Source organism: Nanorana parkeri, unplaced genomic scaffold, assembly GCF_000935625.1.
Source record: "Nanorana parkeri isolate BGI_ZX_2015 unplaced genomic scaffold, ASM93562v1 scaffold87, whole genome shotgun sequence".
In the NCBI taxonomy this organism is placed as follows: Eukaryota; Metazoa; Chordata; class Amphibia; order Anura; family Dicroglossidae; genus Nanorana; species Nanorana parkeri.
Window position 1 is genome coordinate 2,077,231 of NW_017306355.1, and position 17,701 is coordinate 2,094,931.

At 39.3% G+C, this 17,701-nt stretch overlaps 1 protein-coding gene and 1 long non-coding RNA gene across 2 annotated transcripts in view; both read right to left on the reverse strand.

Annotated features, from left to right (window-relative positions):
- LOC108783755 overlaps positions 1 to 2,646 on the reverse strand; it is a 6,915-nt gene extending 4,269 nt beyond the window's left edge. Inside the window, exons 1-2 of the long non-coding RNA XR_001941029.1 lie at positions 2,634 to 2,646; positions 1,095 to 1,106 (exon numbers count right to left, since the gene is read on the reverse strand). This is a non-coding gene — a long non-coding RNA (uncharacterized LOC108783755). The remainder of the gene's footprint in view (positions 1 to 1,094; positions 1,107 to 2,633) is intronic.
- RGS14 (regulator of G-protein signaling 14) overlaps positions 1 to 17,701 on the reverse strand; it is a 67,692-nt gene that overhangs the window by 11,267 nt on the left and 38,724 nt on the right. Inside the window, exons 6-12 of the mRNA XM_018552387.1 lie at positions 13,252 to 13,395; positions 12,115 to 12,279; positions 11,742 to 11,868; positions 8,583 to 8,686; positions 7,535 to 7,738; positions 3,334 to 3,410; positions 2,867 to 2,993 (exon numbers count right to left, since the gene is read on the reverse strand). Coding sequence (XP_018407889.1) covers positions 2,867 to 2,993; positions 3,334 to 3,410; positions 7,535 to 7,738; positions 8,583 to 8,686; positions 11,742 to 11,868; positions 12,115 to 12,279; positions 13,252 to 13,395 — 948 coding nt within the window. The remainder of the gene's footprint in view (positions 1 to 2,866; positions 2,994 to 3,333; positions 3,411 to 7,534; positions 7,739 to 8,582; positions 8,687 to 11,741; positions 11,869 to 12,114; positions 12,280 to 13,251; positions 13,396 to 17,701) is intronic.

Sequence of the window (17,701 nt, forward strand, 5' to 3'; positions counted from 1 at the left end):
GCTGCATGCGGCCCGTCCGACTCCTCGCTTCACCGTCGGCCGATACGCATGTAAGGGTCCCGGGCGGGCCCCCAGGCTGCCCGGGCCCCTTACATGAGTATCGGCCGTACCCCCCTGATGGCTGCCCTGACCGATCATATCTTAAAAAGATTATAGCTATTAATGATAAGAAAGAATACTAGTCAGCCTTTCCCCAGCCAGAAATGGCAGATAACATAAAAAAACTATTAAACTCAGCTATACAGCAAATGTCACTATACTAAATATTCTACCTGCTAAAAGTAAAAGTGGATTTACTGACCTTTGAATTGTATAGTTGATAGGAAGACTTATAGACAAAATACAGCTCTGTCTATAATACCTACCTGCTCAATCAACTTTGATGATTTATATATTTTTTATGTAGATATCTTTAATAAAATAGCTTGACACTGACAACAAGCACTGTTGCAGGAAATTATTGTTATTTAGATAACTTGAGCTCAGTCATAAGGAATTAACTGAGAATGAGGAATCGTTTATAAAGACTTTATTGCTGAGTAATCCTAAGATAAGATGCCAAATGACCTTCTGCAGAACATAACTGATCTGACAAGATAATGAAACCCACGCGCATTTCAGATGAAAGCACTGATTAATGGATGACGTGTGGCTGGTTACATTTCATATTGCATAATATGTTCTTGCCATAATAGATCTTCCTAAGTGACTGGCAGTGAAAAGCGAAATTATGATAAATACTGTGATGACAGACTATATAGTTCCCTGTTCACTGCCCAATTCTCACTGCACAAAGCTAGAAAAGGAATATACAATCATATAACCTGTTGTTATGACTACATATACTGTATATTAGGGATTCACCGATACCAAAAGTCCCATTAAGGAAGTCGGGCGGCATGTAACGACTCACAGCCTGGCTTCCCGATTAGCCGGGAAGCTGCCTCCATGCTCTCTCATCACCAGGTGACGAGGAAGCATGGAGCCGGCTTTTTGGCCAATCAGGAAGCCGGGGGACGGGTAATGACTCGCCGCATGGCTTCCTGATTGGCCAGCTTCCTGAACAATCAGAAAGCCGGACAGCAAGTCATTACACGCCGCCCCGGCTTTCAAATTGGCCAGGAAGGCGGCTCCATGCTTCCTCGTCACTAAGGGCCAAACAGGAAGCTGGGGGGCGAGTCATTACCGGCCCCTGGCTTCCTGATTGGCTGGGAAGCCAGCTCCATGCTCCCTGGTGACAACAGAGCATGGAGCCAGCTTCCCGGCCAATCAGGAAGCCGAGGAGTGTGTCATGACTCGCCCGGCTTCTTGATCCTCACCTAATGCAAATTCTGCAGGAGGGGATGTACGAAGCACAGGATTAACGAAGCACACAGTTTAGTGTGTAAATTACAGCTTTGTACCTTTATACCACCATTTCTTTACCTGGAATTCTCAGCAACTCTTTTCTATGGGATACTTCTCCATCCCTCCTTACTTTCAAGCTTATAAAGGCCTATGAGGAATTCCAGTTGACTGGAGACAAGGTAGCACAGCAAGTGGAATTTACACTTTGTACCCCTCCGTAATCTATTGATGGAAGTTTGAATTTTCCCGTTGATAGGGGCTATGAATTATATTATAGTGTGTGGTAATGGCAACCAAGCACAGTCTGGCTACCTCATTTCCTAAAAGCTGGTACCTGATTGTTTGCAGAGGATTACAGAAAACCATTTCTCTTTGCACAATGCTCGTTAAAGCGCAACTCTGGGATATTTTTTTCTTCCCTGTGATTTGCTTCGTTCTGAATTGAAATTCGTACGACTTATGGGAAATTCGGACATTCAGATGCATCAGAATTTCTGAATGAAAGGAATAACTAATCCAAACATATCCACATTTTCTAATATCCGAAATTCGGATGCGTCAAACATTTTTTCTGAATGTCCTTCGGAATGAACTTCTGTTAAACGTTAATATATATTTTTTAAACAGCGTGAATCCTTCAGGTCTGCTAGTAATTTTAGAGGGGACCCCAACGCAAAAAAACAAAAAAAATTAATGGAATCCCCCCTAAAATCTCTTACCAAACCCTTAATCCGAACAGCAGCCTGGCAGAGAAGGAAAGGGGGGGACAAGCATGCACATGCCCCCAATGCCACGCCACCTGCCTTCAACATGGGGAGGATGCTTTGCCAGGGCGGGACCCCCTGGAAAATCACCTTGTCCCCATGTCGATGAGGACAAGGGCCTCTTCCCCACAACCCTGGCTCAGCGGTTGTGGGGGTCTTATCTGAATCTGGGCGCCCCCTTTCATAATGTCTAATAGGTTTAATACGGGGCTGTACCCTGCAGTACTTTGCCACAAGATGTCCTTGGTCCTTACAGGATAAATGATGCATGAGTCACTCAATCTGGAAGATTGAGTGCATACTGTACATGCAGGGCATCATGGCCTTGCCACCTGAGAAGGCATCACCATCCATCCCTCATTCACATTGTAATGATGAACAGCACCACTCTCTGCATCAGTGAGGACCTCCCAGCCTTAAGAAAGGCAAAATGGAAGAGGACCCAGATGCATCATGTGGTCAGGCTAAAGGAAAAAAGTTAATATTAAAACACGAAAAACATAAAATACTGCTTTTGGGGACAGCAAGGGGGGGGGGAGTAATTGAGGGGAGGGGCAGCTAAAGATGAGCTTTGGCTTTAGCTCACATAGCATTAGCATTCTATGTTCCCCTAAATCACACATTCCCTAGAAAATATGAATCTGATTTATAGCGGAAGGTGCAGACAGTTTTTAGCTATGAATTCTCCTATGTAAGGTTTTATGTTTTTTATATAAGTGCCTGTATTTTAGAACTCATTAAGGTTTTAATTTTACCTTTTTTAGTACAAAATGTTGGTTATTCAATCCGTATTTCTTCAAAATTGATTGTAAAGCCTCCTGTATTGTCTTTGAGGGCCTGGCCACGATACGCAAGTTTTTATTCAAGGATTCAATTTGTAACCTAAAAATACCAACAATTAACGTCAATATTTGTTTTTATTGCAAATTATAATATGTTTTCAGCTTTTTTTTTCTAGCTCTTTTCACATTTTCTAAATTATAGGATATTTCACATGATGACATAGTGGTCAGCACTGCAATTTTGCAAATTCTCTTTTTAGCTTTCTGGGTTCTGATGGTGTTAACAATTAATCTTTCTCACAAGTCAAAAGCATATTAGTAGATTAATGAAGGTCTTCCCAGATTGCCCTGTATCTTTTGGTAATGGATGGTTAATTGTGAGTAGTTCAGTGTTCACTGGCAAAATTTACAGAAAGAATAGGAAAGGAAACCCAACTCACTCAAAACTGATCCTGTTCTCCAACCTGACCTCCTGGTCAGATAGCACCCCACAGTCCTGATCCAAGGCCAGCGCTTTCTGAAAGAAGATCAGTTATGAACGATGTAATAAGAGTAACTATTAACTAGACAGCAAACTGTTTTAATCACATACTCAAATAATGGCTACAATGACATTAAAATATATACTGATATTATTTATGTAAATAGAGTACTTGAAACACAGCGCTAGAGATAAAGTCAACAAAATATGTGTAAATATTCACAGATTGGGTTAAGTGATCAGTGGATATCAATGTATAAATTATGTGTATTCAAAACAGTCATAAAAAGTAAACGAAAAAGATGGTTTGTATCACTATGTGAACAACATAAAGTGTAGCCTATGGCTAATAGATATAAATGACATTCAAACGTAAGTAGATATCTACCTTTTTTTGAAGAAGTCACATGACGAAACGCGTCAAAAAGGTAGATTCAACTGCACGCGAGGAGTCCTCTTAGATTGATCCAGAGCTGCTGTGCCGGCCGGTTTTTATATTTCCAGATGTAAGCTACTATGTTTTAATAAAACTTATACTGTTTTTATATACTGCACCATGAGGTCTTTCTGCTTTTAAACCCTCATAACCCTGTTGATTCCGGAGAGAAAGTTCGTTAGTAATACGCCTAGGCTAAGCGGTCCCTGGGTCTGAAAGACAGCTCCAGCACTACAGCCGGAAAACATCTCTCCTACTGCCCGATTCTAACGCGGGAAGAACATACTCGAAGGCAGGACGGGACCGGATACCATATCGTCAAGACCCTGATATTTGCGCATATCCACCGTAACCCGGTGAGTACCCATTACTAAGGGGGCTGTCGGACTAAGGAGATAGGAACTAACAATCATCCGTCTTCAAAACCCCCCCTGCCCTGTTCTTACATTGCCTATTTTTTTGAGATCTACCCTTCATATCGCCCATTGAACATTGCTGCCTCTGGCATCGCCTTCACTTATTTAAAGAAACAATTCAAGATTAATATAGATCACTGAATGCTATTTTTTTTTTGTTTCAGCTTTTTTGAAAAAACTGTCACAGATTATTCACTGTAATCTTTTTGAGACGTTTTTTCTGATACTGTGTATTTATTTCCAATGAAGTTGTAATGCCGTATTATATTCACTAATCGAAGCTGATTTTATCCATCTACTATCATCTATTATTACTTAATCTTAATCGAAGCTGATTTTATCTATTTATTATTATTCAATTTTACTATTTATTCTTTGTCATCTAAGTTCATCACGATTATTCACTTACGTTTGAATGTCATTTATATCTATTAGCCATAGGCTACACTTTATGTTGTTCACATAGTGATACAAACCATCTTTTTCGTTTACTTTTTATGACTGTTTCGAATACACATAATTTATACATTGATATCCACTGATCACTCAACCCAATCTGTGAATATTTACACATATTTTGTTGACTTTATCTCTAGCGCTGTGTTCCAAGTACTCTATCTATCTAAAGGCGGTTCACCTCCTTTATTTTCATAGCTGCTTTTTGATACAAGTACAATTTAGCCATATCCAGGAGCGCAGATTTATTTTTCCTATATTATTTATGTAAAACCAAAACTTTTTTTTCGTTTTGGATAGAGCAGGGTACATGGTTAAGACTAGGGATGTCCCGATGCCACTTTTTTAAGTCCAAGTACAAGTACAAGTACTGGCCCTCGTGTACTTGCCGATATAAATTACCGATACTTTTTCTATGGGGCCCTGTGATTTCTAGTTATGCCCCTGATAACATGATTGGGTTAATCATGATCCATAGTACAGTACAGTCCATAGTACAGTACAATCTGATTGGACAACACATTTTATAGGAGACATATTCCGCGCTGGCGGATCGGAGCGGGGAGGGGGGAATCCATCCCCTCCCCTGTCACGGCACAGAGCCGTGACAGGATCGAGAGGTGAGCGAACGCCGCCGGTATGTGTTCGCTCACCTCCCGATCTACTGAGCCGACCTGTGACAGTCTCATTGTCACAGGTCGGCTAGAACTATGAGGTGAGTGAAAAGCACTCACCTCATAGTTCTCCTTTTAAGTGTATTCTATTAACAAGCTTTCTTAGTTCAGACAGTATTTGTAAAAGTTTGACAGAGGTGCTGTCAACATGATTGCTTTCTACATGATTGCTTGGAGTCAGTGGGGTTGAGTCACTAAAGGCAAATAGGATATTCACTTTGCAAGGGGATTTTTCCTTAGCTTAGTGAATGTGGTAAAAGAAAAAACTCAAATCATGAGCAAGGAAAATAAAAACAAACAAACAGTATTTTTATTTGCATATGATTTGATGATGGAAGACATTAGCTCAACACCAGTGACTCAGAAAGTATTGAAGCCGGAGACAGTCAGGCAAATAGTATTTTCAAAAGGATGAAAATGTCAGCCTTCATATTTCTCCTAACACAGGTTTCCTAAGTGCTGGCTAACAACCTACCACACTGCAATCTAGTATTTACTAATGTCATACACAATATGAGTTCAAATGAATTCACTAACTACACTCATGGGATAATAATAACAATGAACACAAATATTCAAAAACAGTCAAAGATAGCAAGTATCCAAGGACAAATTTTAAAGCAGAAGTCTAAAATAATATAAAATATAATAATATGTATTTATGGATCAGCATGGCCTTATTTTTACACATGTCCTGTTGACAAAGCTTTGGGTTTTATTCCTGCAGTGTTGGCTGCTTGCTATACTTGATTTGTACAGATTTTTTATTATTTATTCCTAAACTTGCTTGACCTTTATAAGATCAATTAGTACTGAGCATCCCATTCCTTATTAAGTGCACGTGGAAAAAAAAAAGCTGTGGATTATTACTAAACTACTAAAAAGCTGTGGAATATTACTAAACTACTAAAAAGCTGTGGATTTCTGATTAACATATACACTTTTTATAGCAAGGTTTAAAAATGTAAGTCATATAATATACAGTATAATATAGATGTAACATGAATCTAGACTCCAGCGCCAAGTAGACCTAAATGATTATTCCAAAGTATAATCACATGTACAGAGGTATTATGATTCTTTTTCCTGGTTATGCCCAAACTTTTACCTAGAGATTTTCTTGCATAAACCCATCTTACAGGCAGCAAGTTACCCATTGAATACTGTATACAAATCTGAGCAAATTTTATATTATGCTGTTTTAGGAAAATATCATTAGACTCACATTAGGCATTGTTTTTAGTGGTGTATTATGCCAATAACTACAACTAAACATAAACTAAAAGTGACACCTAGTGGTCATTTGGTATATTGCAGATCTCTGTTTTCAGCTTCCTCCAGCAGAAGTGTTTGTTTAAATGTATTCATTTTTTTAAACGCACTCTGCAGAGTAGATAGACCATTCGTGTAAGTCCTAGCAGCTTGTATTCTAATGTTTCTACAGGTGTACAGCCGCAAACTAGTGTCAGCTTTAAATGAAAAACAACGTGTTGCATTTAATTCCTATTAGAGGCCCTAGCTGCATCAACTGTGTATGTTCTTCCCAAGCTTTACCAAAATAGTCTTAGACTTGCAGTTCTAATTGTGGTGGGAATGAGAGATTCCTTCTGCTGTGCAAATTACTGCAGAATATGTTTGCAGTTTATACATTTGGGAAATAATAAATATGCCAAGCATTGCCAATATTTTTGTTCTAAATTGGGAACTGCACTATGGACACTTTGCAAATGGATTCCCAAGTGATCTTGACTTTGATATTAAGCCATATCTTTGATATTGTCTGTGCATGAAACAATATGCAACCACACGTCCTGCAAGGAGATAACAGTAGTTTATACTACAGGGATTAGTAGAGCTTTGCAAAAGTTTGTGATCTTTGTTAATTTAATAAGAGCTGGTTCACACGAGTCCCATTGGTCGGCATTGTCCACATCTAAGGACTGGTAAGCTGCAATATGTTGTTGTTGTTTTTGGATTTAGATACATTTTAAAGTAGTGGTGCTAAATGTTTTTTCTTTTTTTTTTTTTATTAACTGAGATCTGTTGTGGATGGATACCTGTTGTGGATGGATAATAGAATATTAACATACATACTAAAAGTCGGTGTACAAGATCATTATTGATTGTGATCACTGCAACAATATCTGCACCACACACCGTACTTTAAAACGAGAATACCTGATCATGCCCTGCTAGATAAACTTTAACATCAGAGGGACGGTATCCTCGTTTCTCACAGACTCCGGCCAGCATTTCTCGTATATTATGTCCAGGTTTGATAGCAGTCAGGGAGGCCGTGCCATCTGGGAGGTAGACACAGCAATATTTGATATGCTTCCACTCTGATTCACGCTCCAAACTGTTAGTGCGACTTCTGCCATTCTGTAAGGAAAAGTGTGAACCACCGAGTAAACACAGGGATAAGAAGATGCAATGATATTTGCTAGTAGTGCAGCACATCCAAAGGGATTCCAGGGATGCAATATTTATTATGTTACAGAGACTGATTGTGTGATTACATAACACTGCCGGTGCCCGGTGCAGTCCCCAAGCAGGAACAAGGCAATTTCCTCAATGTCCTATGGCTTCAGCTCACACCAATGAGCTGTGTTGGTGTGTGGTAAAAAGAAAATAGGACATGATGTATTCTGCGCAGTGTGTTCCAATATGTTCTAACTCATCAGAACATGCTGCAGTGCATAATGACATAAGATAAAAACAAAAAATAGTAAAGCACTTCAATGCTTGTTAAAATGCACTGCAGCTAAGCGCACTTTACAATGCACACCAGCGTGCTTTGCATTTAACGCACAATAATGCACACGCTATGGTGTGAATGGGCCCTAAACGTGGAACCTTCAGCTTAGTACTCATTTTGAAACAATTTAGCAAGGACACTGGAATTACCTCAACATCTGCAGAACAGAAGCAGGTTGGAGGGGAATTGTTTTTTTTTTAAAAAGAACCTAAGTACTGCCCAACAGGAGACAGCACAGAGTGCCGGCTATTAGTTCTATTAACCTACAAGCCCTGTGTGCCCCACAAATCCTGGGGCTACTTATGCACCAGGAGCCCCGCTTCCTCAAAGGTGTTATAATTGGGATTTGGGACACCAGCTGGATGGGGCTCAACTCTAAATGTGTTCATTTTATGTTTTGTTTTTTTCTTGAAAAGTATACTTATTATATGATGTCTGGGTGCAGTAAACACACTGCAGGCTAGGTACCTCAGATTTTCCAGAGGCGGTAGAAATTAGATCCAAGCTTATTGCAGAATTCAGAGATCCATCAGATTCATGTCGACTTAAGACTCCATTGTTGTCAGAACAATCTATAAATATAAAATATAGAGGGGAAGGGGATTTATCAAAACTGGAGCAGATAGAATTTGGAGCACTTGTCCATGGCAACCAATCAGCTTCTATCTTTCATTTTCAGAAGTCAACTGAACAAACTGAAAAGAGAAGCTGATTGCTTGCATTACTGCACTAAGGATAAGTTCAGGAAATGAATAAAGTAAAGATACAATTCACATCTCATTGTACCTATTGCATACATGTACATTTCTTATATATTTGTAACGACTTACTTGAGTTCAGGGCAGAGTTCTGTGCACTGCAGTCTTAGGCTGGGTTCACACCTGGGCGTTCCTAATAGGTGCGTTTTATGCGCGTTTTTAAGCACGTTTTAAGCACGTTTTTTCTCCAATGAAACTCGTGTTCAACGCTCGTTTTTTAACCTCCCTGGCGGTATGATTTTTAATATTTTTTTCTTTATCTGTTTTTCGTTGTGTTTTTTTAAACTTTTAAACTTCCCGCCGGTTCCGCCCCCTGCGACGCGGAAGACGGCAGCTGCCGGAGGACACAGCAGGGATCGCGGACAAGGTAAGACCTACGCTGTATTCCCGAGTGTGGCTCGGCGTTACCGCTTTATTAACTGCAAGTCACACTCGGGAATACCAATGGATACGCGCTGAAATCTGCCCCTACGTGCGAAAAATAAGCACAGTGTTTTAACCTTTGCAACAGCACTTAGCAGTGTAAAAAAAATAAAACAGTGGGTTTGGGTTTTAAGGTTATTCTAATTGGGTTTTAAAGGTTATTTATGTCTTAAATCTATTTCTCCTGAACCTGAGTGTGTTTTCCCTCAGCTAACCGTCTGTGTTTGTCTCTTCAGAACCTCTGTCAGAACATGTTGCTTGGCTAAGGTTGTCAGCTTTTCAAAAAACTAAAAATATTGGCTTGTGATTGCATTTTTATTAATATTATTGGCTACAAGTGTCATTTTGACAGCCAGGATGGTAAAATACTGGGTAACCCTATGTCTGCCAGTAATTTCTTGCTTCCCCATTGTGTTAGCACTTGCTCTTATATAATCATATTACGAAGCCTGTCTGGTGGAATTTGAGGCACTTAGAGTTAAGGTGCCCATACACTGTGTGAATTTCGGCTGTTTTTGAGGAAGTGGATGAAATTCGCACAGTGTGTGCTGCTGTTGGCGCCCTTTTAGCTGACATCTCTTGATCAGCTGATCGAAGGAGCCCGCCGGAAAATCTTTGTACGATCAGAGCCACCAGTCAATAAGCTGCCCGCTCTTGTCGGGTATTCTGACAGGGGCTGGTGACCGCTGTCAGAATAAAATGTATACAGTGGGATTCAGCGATCGACACGCTGTTAGTGTTGATGGAGGAATTGGCTCTATTTTTTTCATTCAGCCCGCGGGTTGAACGAACAAAATAGAGCAATGTATGGTTGCCTTTATTCGTTGTCTGCCTACTTTTTCAGCACCCTTGCCTCTGTCACACTCTTGCTCCTTTGTAGCCTGATGCCACATATCTTTCTTGTGGCATCCATGGCCTGGTATATTAGTATATCATCAATTAGTAGAACTTGAGGACAAAGTGCTAGGACTCTATAAATCATTAATAACAGTCCACCTCTACTTAGTGAGTAATATACAGTAGCTGTATGAAAGTTGCCATTATTGCAGGACTTCCTGATATGCTATGTACAGTATGTGTGATAAGGACATCCACTTCCACTTTATCTGGTACCTCAGAAGCATTTAAATGAAGTGCTTAGGAAGCAGGATCGTCTATCGTCTCTTAATTACTATGTACAGCAGCTCTCTTTCCACACAAGTTTAGGTGACCTGATTGTGTAATAAGTGGATGAACCAGTTACACAAGTAACCTTAGACAGGCCTACTAGATAAAGAGCTATTTTTAACCTGGTTTCAAGCAAACAGTACTGTGTCCTTAGAAACAGTGGGCCTCATTTATCAGTGCACTGTGTTTCTTTACAGCAACCTACTAGATTCAAGCCAAGAAAATAATAGTTGGAGGATAAAAAACATAAACCTGAGGAGTATATTTACAAAAAGAAAAAGTCAAGATTTGACAGATAGTGGTGAGCCCGAAACTGGCTTTGAAAGAGATCAGGATGATCCAATAAGGAAGTTCTATAATTAATCTAATAACAAACATAGTATAGTACTTCCTTTTAGGAATATTGCATTAAAATGGACAGGAAATCTGCCCAATTAAAATAATAAGCTACTATACAAAAAAGAAAAATAATTAGCAATACATCTAAATATGTAAATATAAATGTGACCAGAGCGCAATCCCAAGATGCTTAGCAAAATTAGACATGCAATCCCTAACACAAGGCTGAAAGGGAATACAGTAAACTCCCCATTATCCGGCACTCAAGCAATCGGCACTCACAAGCAACCGGAAAAAAATAGAGGGCATAATATATCGTTGATTTTTTTGCCGTTCCTTGATAGACATGGGGACACAAACATTTTTATTTAGCAACTAAATATATTTAGTTGCTAACAAAATTCATTGTTTACATCTTGCTACTGGCTGGCAGCTAGATTCCGCGGTCCGCAGCAGAATGTAAACACTACGAAGCAATAGCTAGCCTGCTATTGGTTATTTCAAATTGCAATAGCCAATAGCAGGCTGGCTATTGTACCCGGTAAGTACATGGACTTCTGACCTCAGTCTAAATAATTTAATTTATTGACGGTTTGTCAGTCACTAACCCCAGAAAAGGCATTTAGCAAGTGACGTCAGAACTCATGATCTGCATACTTTTAGATAACTGACTTTTCATTAAACTAGAGCATCAGCATGACAACCAGACAGCTAACACTTTCAGATGGAAATCAGCAATGAGATTTTTCTTATGTCAGGTTCCCTTAAAAGGGAATGTTATGCAACAGTGGTAAAGTTCTCTAGGATGGTATGAAACATGTATTCGGGTAAACAATTCAAACTCTAAATTTACTATAAAAGAAAAATAACATTGAATATTTTATTAAATGCAAAGAAAAAAACAATTACATAATATTTGGAAAACCAGAAATGTTTTCACCTCTAGCATTTGACCGTCTGTCCCTCTTCTTGAATGATCTCCTGTGAAGCTTGGAACCCTCTGTCATATCTGAACCAGTTGCCTCAACATCAAGGGGCAAAGACTTCCCAGGTCTTAGCTGCTTTTTCTAAATATAAGACAGTGGTGGTAATTTCCAAGGAAAAGAAAAAGATGGGCACATGCAAAGTGCAAAAACCCAAATCCAGATTTACAAGTTCTAATTGGTTGCTCTGGTCTACTGCCCGTTGCACATTTTTATTGTTTATTGAACTGCCAGACATACAAAATATACCATCTAACTATTCCAACAATTAAAAGCATGACATTCAAACCAGTGATTGTTGCTGCAAAAAATGGCATCCTTCCTGCTCACCTTTATTGCTCCAGGGTCATATGCAGTGCAGCCTGCTGCTAAATTCATGGCTGAGGAGCTAAGTTTTGGCAAAGGACGTCCTTCTACCTCTGATAACATGCACTCTTGGTACAGAGGAGACTTCACAAAGCGAGCATAGCTATCAAACTTCATCAGATTAAATATCTGAATTAAGGAAATTGAAATTATGATTGCATTATACATTCAGGTACAGGTCAGATATTTAAAATGTATATAGTCAATGACACATTACATAAGCTTGTATAAGGGTAGGGTTGGAAAGTGTAACTGGTCTACTTTTGTGTTCACAAGTGATGGCCCGCACACACTTAGGCAGTACAATATTACATCCTGTCTATATAGCTGCTATAGTACAATTTTAGTACATGTTTTGCAAAGAAGAAACAGTCACTACTATGACTACCCTGCAGGATCAAACACATGAACCATGTTAGGTGTTGTCTGTTTTGTTTTTGACTAATTTTCCATTACCATGGATCATTAACTTCACTCAACCCTGATTGCCTAACAGGCCCACCCTGAGTCACCAGTACAAGATAAAAGTGATTCAGAGTTACTGATCTTAAATAGGATTGCAGTCAGTGAAATTATACCTTTTGATGAATATTCTGAGTTATATATTCAAGAAGTATTAAAGCCAAAAATCAGCATGACTACAGGAAACTAGCTTTTATGCAAAGAGAGGTCAGTAATTACAGCCTTCATATTTTTCTCAGTACAAAACCTATGCTGTATATATGGATAGTACAATTAAATTGATGTACTGCATAGTTTTTCTTTATTCTATTTAGAAAAAAAACATTTGGCAAACAAAAAGAAAGGTGTTCAAATCAAGATGGGCCCTCAATGTGTAACTACACATCATCTAATTATCACACAATTATTAAATAAAGTAACGCACCACATATATAAATGCAAATGCTTGTGATGTGCTGCAATGTGACGGGGGAACAAAAGGGTTACATATGTTTACTGAAGCATTGCTATGCGTTGCAGATTCATAGGAAATAGATGGTATGTACAACAATCAGCTCAAACCGTTACAAACCATTACAATATGCGCACATTGGCGTTAATATGCCTTTTATTGCGCAATTTTCAGGACCTTGCATTCACCTGTTGCTGCTGTGCTTTGAAAAGATGAGGAGATGGTTTCATCAGCATCTCCTCTGTGATAAGTGCCTGCTGATCCACATTGACGGGACACAACGAGCTACTTGAGAGATATTCATTGTAGATCCGCCGAGACTCTTGCAACAGCTAAAAAAGAAAAAACTGAAATGTTATAACTGAACAACGTTTTCTTCAAATCTTTGCCCTGAGTGTAAAGGTCCCTCCTCCTCCAGACCCATGATATTCACCTCTCCAGTGATTCCCCCACCATCCATTTCTACCTATTCGTAGGTCATTTAGAGCAACTGTGACAGAAAAAGGAATAGTGTGAAAGTGCTGGAGAGGTGAGTATCACTGGGTCAGGGGGAGTCTTTACATAGACGCTGAATGAGCAAAGTGACAATGTCTGTTTAAAGGAAACCTGTTATGAGAGAAATACTCATATCATTACCTTCCTATTTATGAAAAGGCAGCTCATTCTCCTCCCTTTTTCGTGGCCACCCAGGCTGCATGCCTGAAAAGGGCCTGGTTTAAATTTTAAGACACCCACACTGTGAAAAACTCCTCTCTTAAAAAAAAAAGTGAGCAATGTAAATCCATAATCCATCAATCAAGAACACCCGCCTGATGATGTATACCCACCACCACCACAAATTGCTGCCCCACCACAATACTGCCTCTAAATAACAGATGCTGCAATACAAACATAGTGGTGGGAAACCTGGGTAAGGTCTTTGACCAAATGGGGTCATGACCATATTTAGTCAGTGACATGAGTCAGGATCCTCAGTGTTGTTGTTTACAAACAGAAGCCAGGTATCAGTCATTTGGTGGTGGTAAAGCAGCAGGTAGTCATGGCAGCAAGGAAACATTGTTGGGCAGTAGGTTGTCACGATTGTTGATGGATTCACAAGGTACATCCCCAGTGTTGAAAGACATGTGGCCTAGTATGGTACAGGAAGGGGGGGGGAAGGGTAAACACACACTTGCTGCCCTCACTGTCCTGGCCACTCAAGTTGCAGCCTGGATAAGGACCTGGTAGGAATTTTAAGGGAACCCCATGCTGTGTTTCTTCCTTTTTCTTATGTTTTTGTGACTTTTAAAAGCATGCATCTTGGTGTTTTTTAATTTCGCATCCCCCAAGCATATTATTTAAAGGTTTTGTCTACTAAACTTTGTCTGGTTACCTCATCCCTATTGCTTACATGCACAATCATGATCCAAGAGCCTATCTAGCTGATCATACATTAATGTTCAATGTAGTATGATCCTAGTTTGCCTTGGATGGTTGGACATCCAAATAATGTTGCTAATATAAACCCTGTTCCTGTAGGACACACCACAGAATGCAAATGCCAAACACTTTTTTTTTAACATAAAAAATTATAAATAACATTTAAAAAAATAAAATAAAAATAATGTGACTAGCTTGCTAAACAATGAAACAGATTTGAAAAAAAAGTGTGCTATGCTGTCCTATATATATATATATATATGTCAGTGCATCAATAAGTATTTATCAATGTTATCCTTAGCCCAAGCACCAGCATATGGAATTCTGTATGCTGACTAGTGCTCAAACGGAAAGATCCCCATATGTACAATTCAATAATACCACATGTGCACTGCTGCTAGTTAAACTGAGGGTTTTAGAAACCGTCTCCTTTAATGATAGTTCTGCACATTTGATGCAGTTTAATCCCTATATGATCTGTGCATCTTAAATTGCTAAGAGCATCCAGATAGACCTAAAACAATCAAAAGGAAACACCACTGCGTATCTAGCGTTCATTCGGACACTGGAGCATACATTCTATAGTGAAGCACTCTTCTTAATAACTTCTGCATAGGTTCACTACAGCCTTGTGCACATCTCAGAAGAATGATAAATCCTGTGAGCATTAAGTTTGCTTGTTTGCCTGGCATCTTTGTGCAATCGTATGAACATCTCTGTTAGTAAATCAGGTCCAGTCTGTCCCATTAATGTTACCTAAAAATGTTAAGTTTGGCAATCGCCTTACTATTATCATTACCTACTTATATTTCAGTGGCATAGCAACAGGCTATATGCTGCTAACAGTGGTGGTAACTGCTCCCAGGCTTGCTACAGGTGGAGCTCTCATTCACTATTAACATTGTCAGTTAACAGCGGTGGTAACTGCTCCCAGGCTTGCTACAGGTGGAGCTCTCATTCACTATTAACATTGTCAGTCTTCTTATAAGGAATCTATGCACGAGCCACAGTGAAAGGTTTATAATCTGGAAAGGCTTGAACGATCCAGATAATAAAATATAACTCACAGTCTAAAACATGTATAAATGAAGTTATCCTCTACCAAACTGAAACAAGGTTATTGACTTGAATGTTCACTGCATCTTATGTAACTACATCCTGTTAAGGTTTTGTGAAATCATACCACATCCTTTAAGGGTAGAGAAGTTTTATGTTTTCTTACACTGTGTGAAAGAATACATGTACAACATTTGCAATACAACTAGTCAAAACTGTGTATAATAACCTTATAAGTTATTATGTAGAACATTACTAATCATAAAAGCAGAATGATTAGTATCTAAAATTGAACGGTCATGTGAGTACATACTATAACTACTATAGAGGAAACCACATACACACACTTATTGTGGTGAGATTTTGATAACAACACACACCCTGCAAAGTCGCTTGCCTCTGTGAATTCATTCACACAGACTAACCACACAGGTATCTACAGCAAGGAAATAACGTAAAACGAAAGTGCAAATGAGAACTGTAAACATTTAGGTGCGATAGTTGAAACTCGCAATCCATGGCCATAAAGGCAATACAGAAAAACTATTAATAGCCAAAATAGAAAATATAAATGCAAAACTCCCTTACTCGTATTCTAGGGGCTGTTTTTGGAATGCAGAATCTCTCTATATACTTTTATCCATTTGTGTGCAACTAGTGTACATGCATCAGGTAATAACCAGTTACCCAGAGCCATGAGCACTGGACAAGTGGAAATCCAGCCAAACCAGTTTTTCTAGTTTTGAGGACGGTGGGGAAAGGTTAGAAGCTCTGTTTGATTTTCGTTGCCTGTAATGTCATTATGGAGAATTTCTCTCAAGTTCTATTCTGATGACCATTAGCACTAGCAGAAGGAGACGACAAACTTCTTGCAGTTGTCAACAGAACAGGAGTTGAAGGTAAAACCTCCCAATGGGGACAAATGTTCCAGTTACAACTCTCAAATGTGGGAATTCCCCTCACATTGGGGAGATTTCCTATCACTGTCTCTGGGGCATAAGGTAAGGAGGAATGTCCCAAATGGGCATACAGGCAGAAATAAAAACCTGACAGATGCTTTACGCCTTCCCCATTTTATCCAAAAATAGAAAATACATTTTGACTGGACTTCTATTTTAAGGAACAGGGAAGCTAACAAATATAAAGTGTTGCCTATAATCAAAGAGCAGAAAGAGAAGGAAGGCCACACTATCAGGTCTATTCACAAAAGGGAGAAGAGTTTGGAGAAGACAGGAGAAGTAAACAATCTAGGACAACATAGCTGATTTGGAAAAAGTCTCCAATTAATCTCACTTTCCAGTTCAGCTATGTTGTCCTAGATTGTTCACTCCTCCTGCCATCTACAAACTCTTCACCCTTTAGTGAATAACCCTATATGTCTTTTAACAGCAAATACAAGAATTACATTGGTCATGAGGGCACAGACTAAGCACAGTAAAAAGAGTTCAAAGCCAATTATGGTGTAAAAAGATGTAATTGATCGTATAGCATAACCCTGGTGCAATTAAAAAATAACAAAACATATAAATCATCAGGATAATGCAAAGGTAAAACAAAGCACAACGACATTGTGTAGAGCTTCCTTTAATGTAAAAAGTTAAAAATGATAATATTGCACTCAAAAATATACATGTTTCAATGGCATCAGCATGTACCATTGTTGCTCGTGGCCACCGACACGCACATGAAGACTGGTCTTAGTCTTAGACAAGGCCCCAGGAACATACTGCCCTCTCCTATGTCCCAGCTGCCTACTTGCATGATGTACGCCAGCACTCCTTGTCTCCTGTCAGGCCTGTGTGCACCATTGCTAGGGACACATTTGGGGGACCTTCCCCTTCATCAGAAAGATTGAGCAACAGAGGTATGTGCTTGATGCCAGTGAAAAAGTGTATGTTTGTGAGTCTAATGTTATAATTTTTAACTTCTTACATTAATGAAAGCTCTACACTATGCCAGTGTGCTTTATTTTTCCTTTGTGTTTTTCAGTGTCCCACTCTTCTAAACTATAGCTGCAAGGCTGAGACTATTTGAGCTATTTAAGGTCTTGCGCACACGGCACTATAATGTGCAGCTGGAGATTCCTGCAGCATAAACCTGCGGATTCTTGTGGCAGGAATCCCAGGTGGGCCTGTACAGGTGAGGCCACTGTGCCTATTCAAG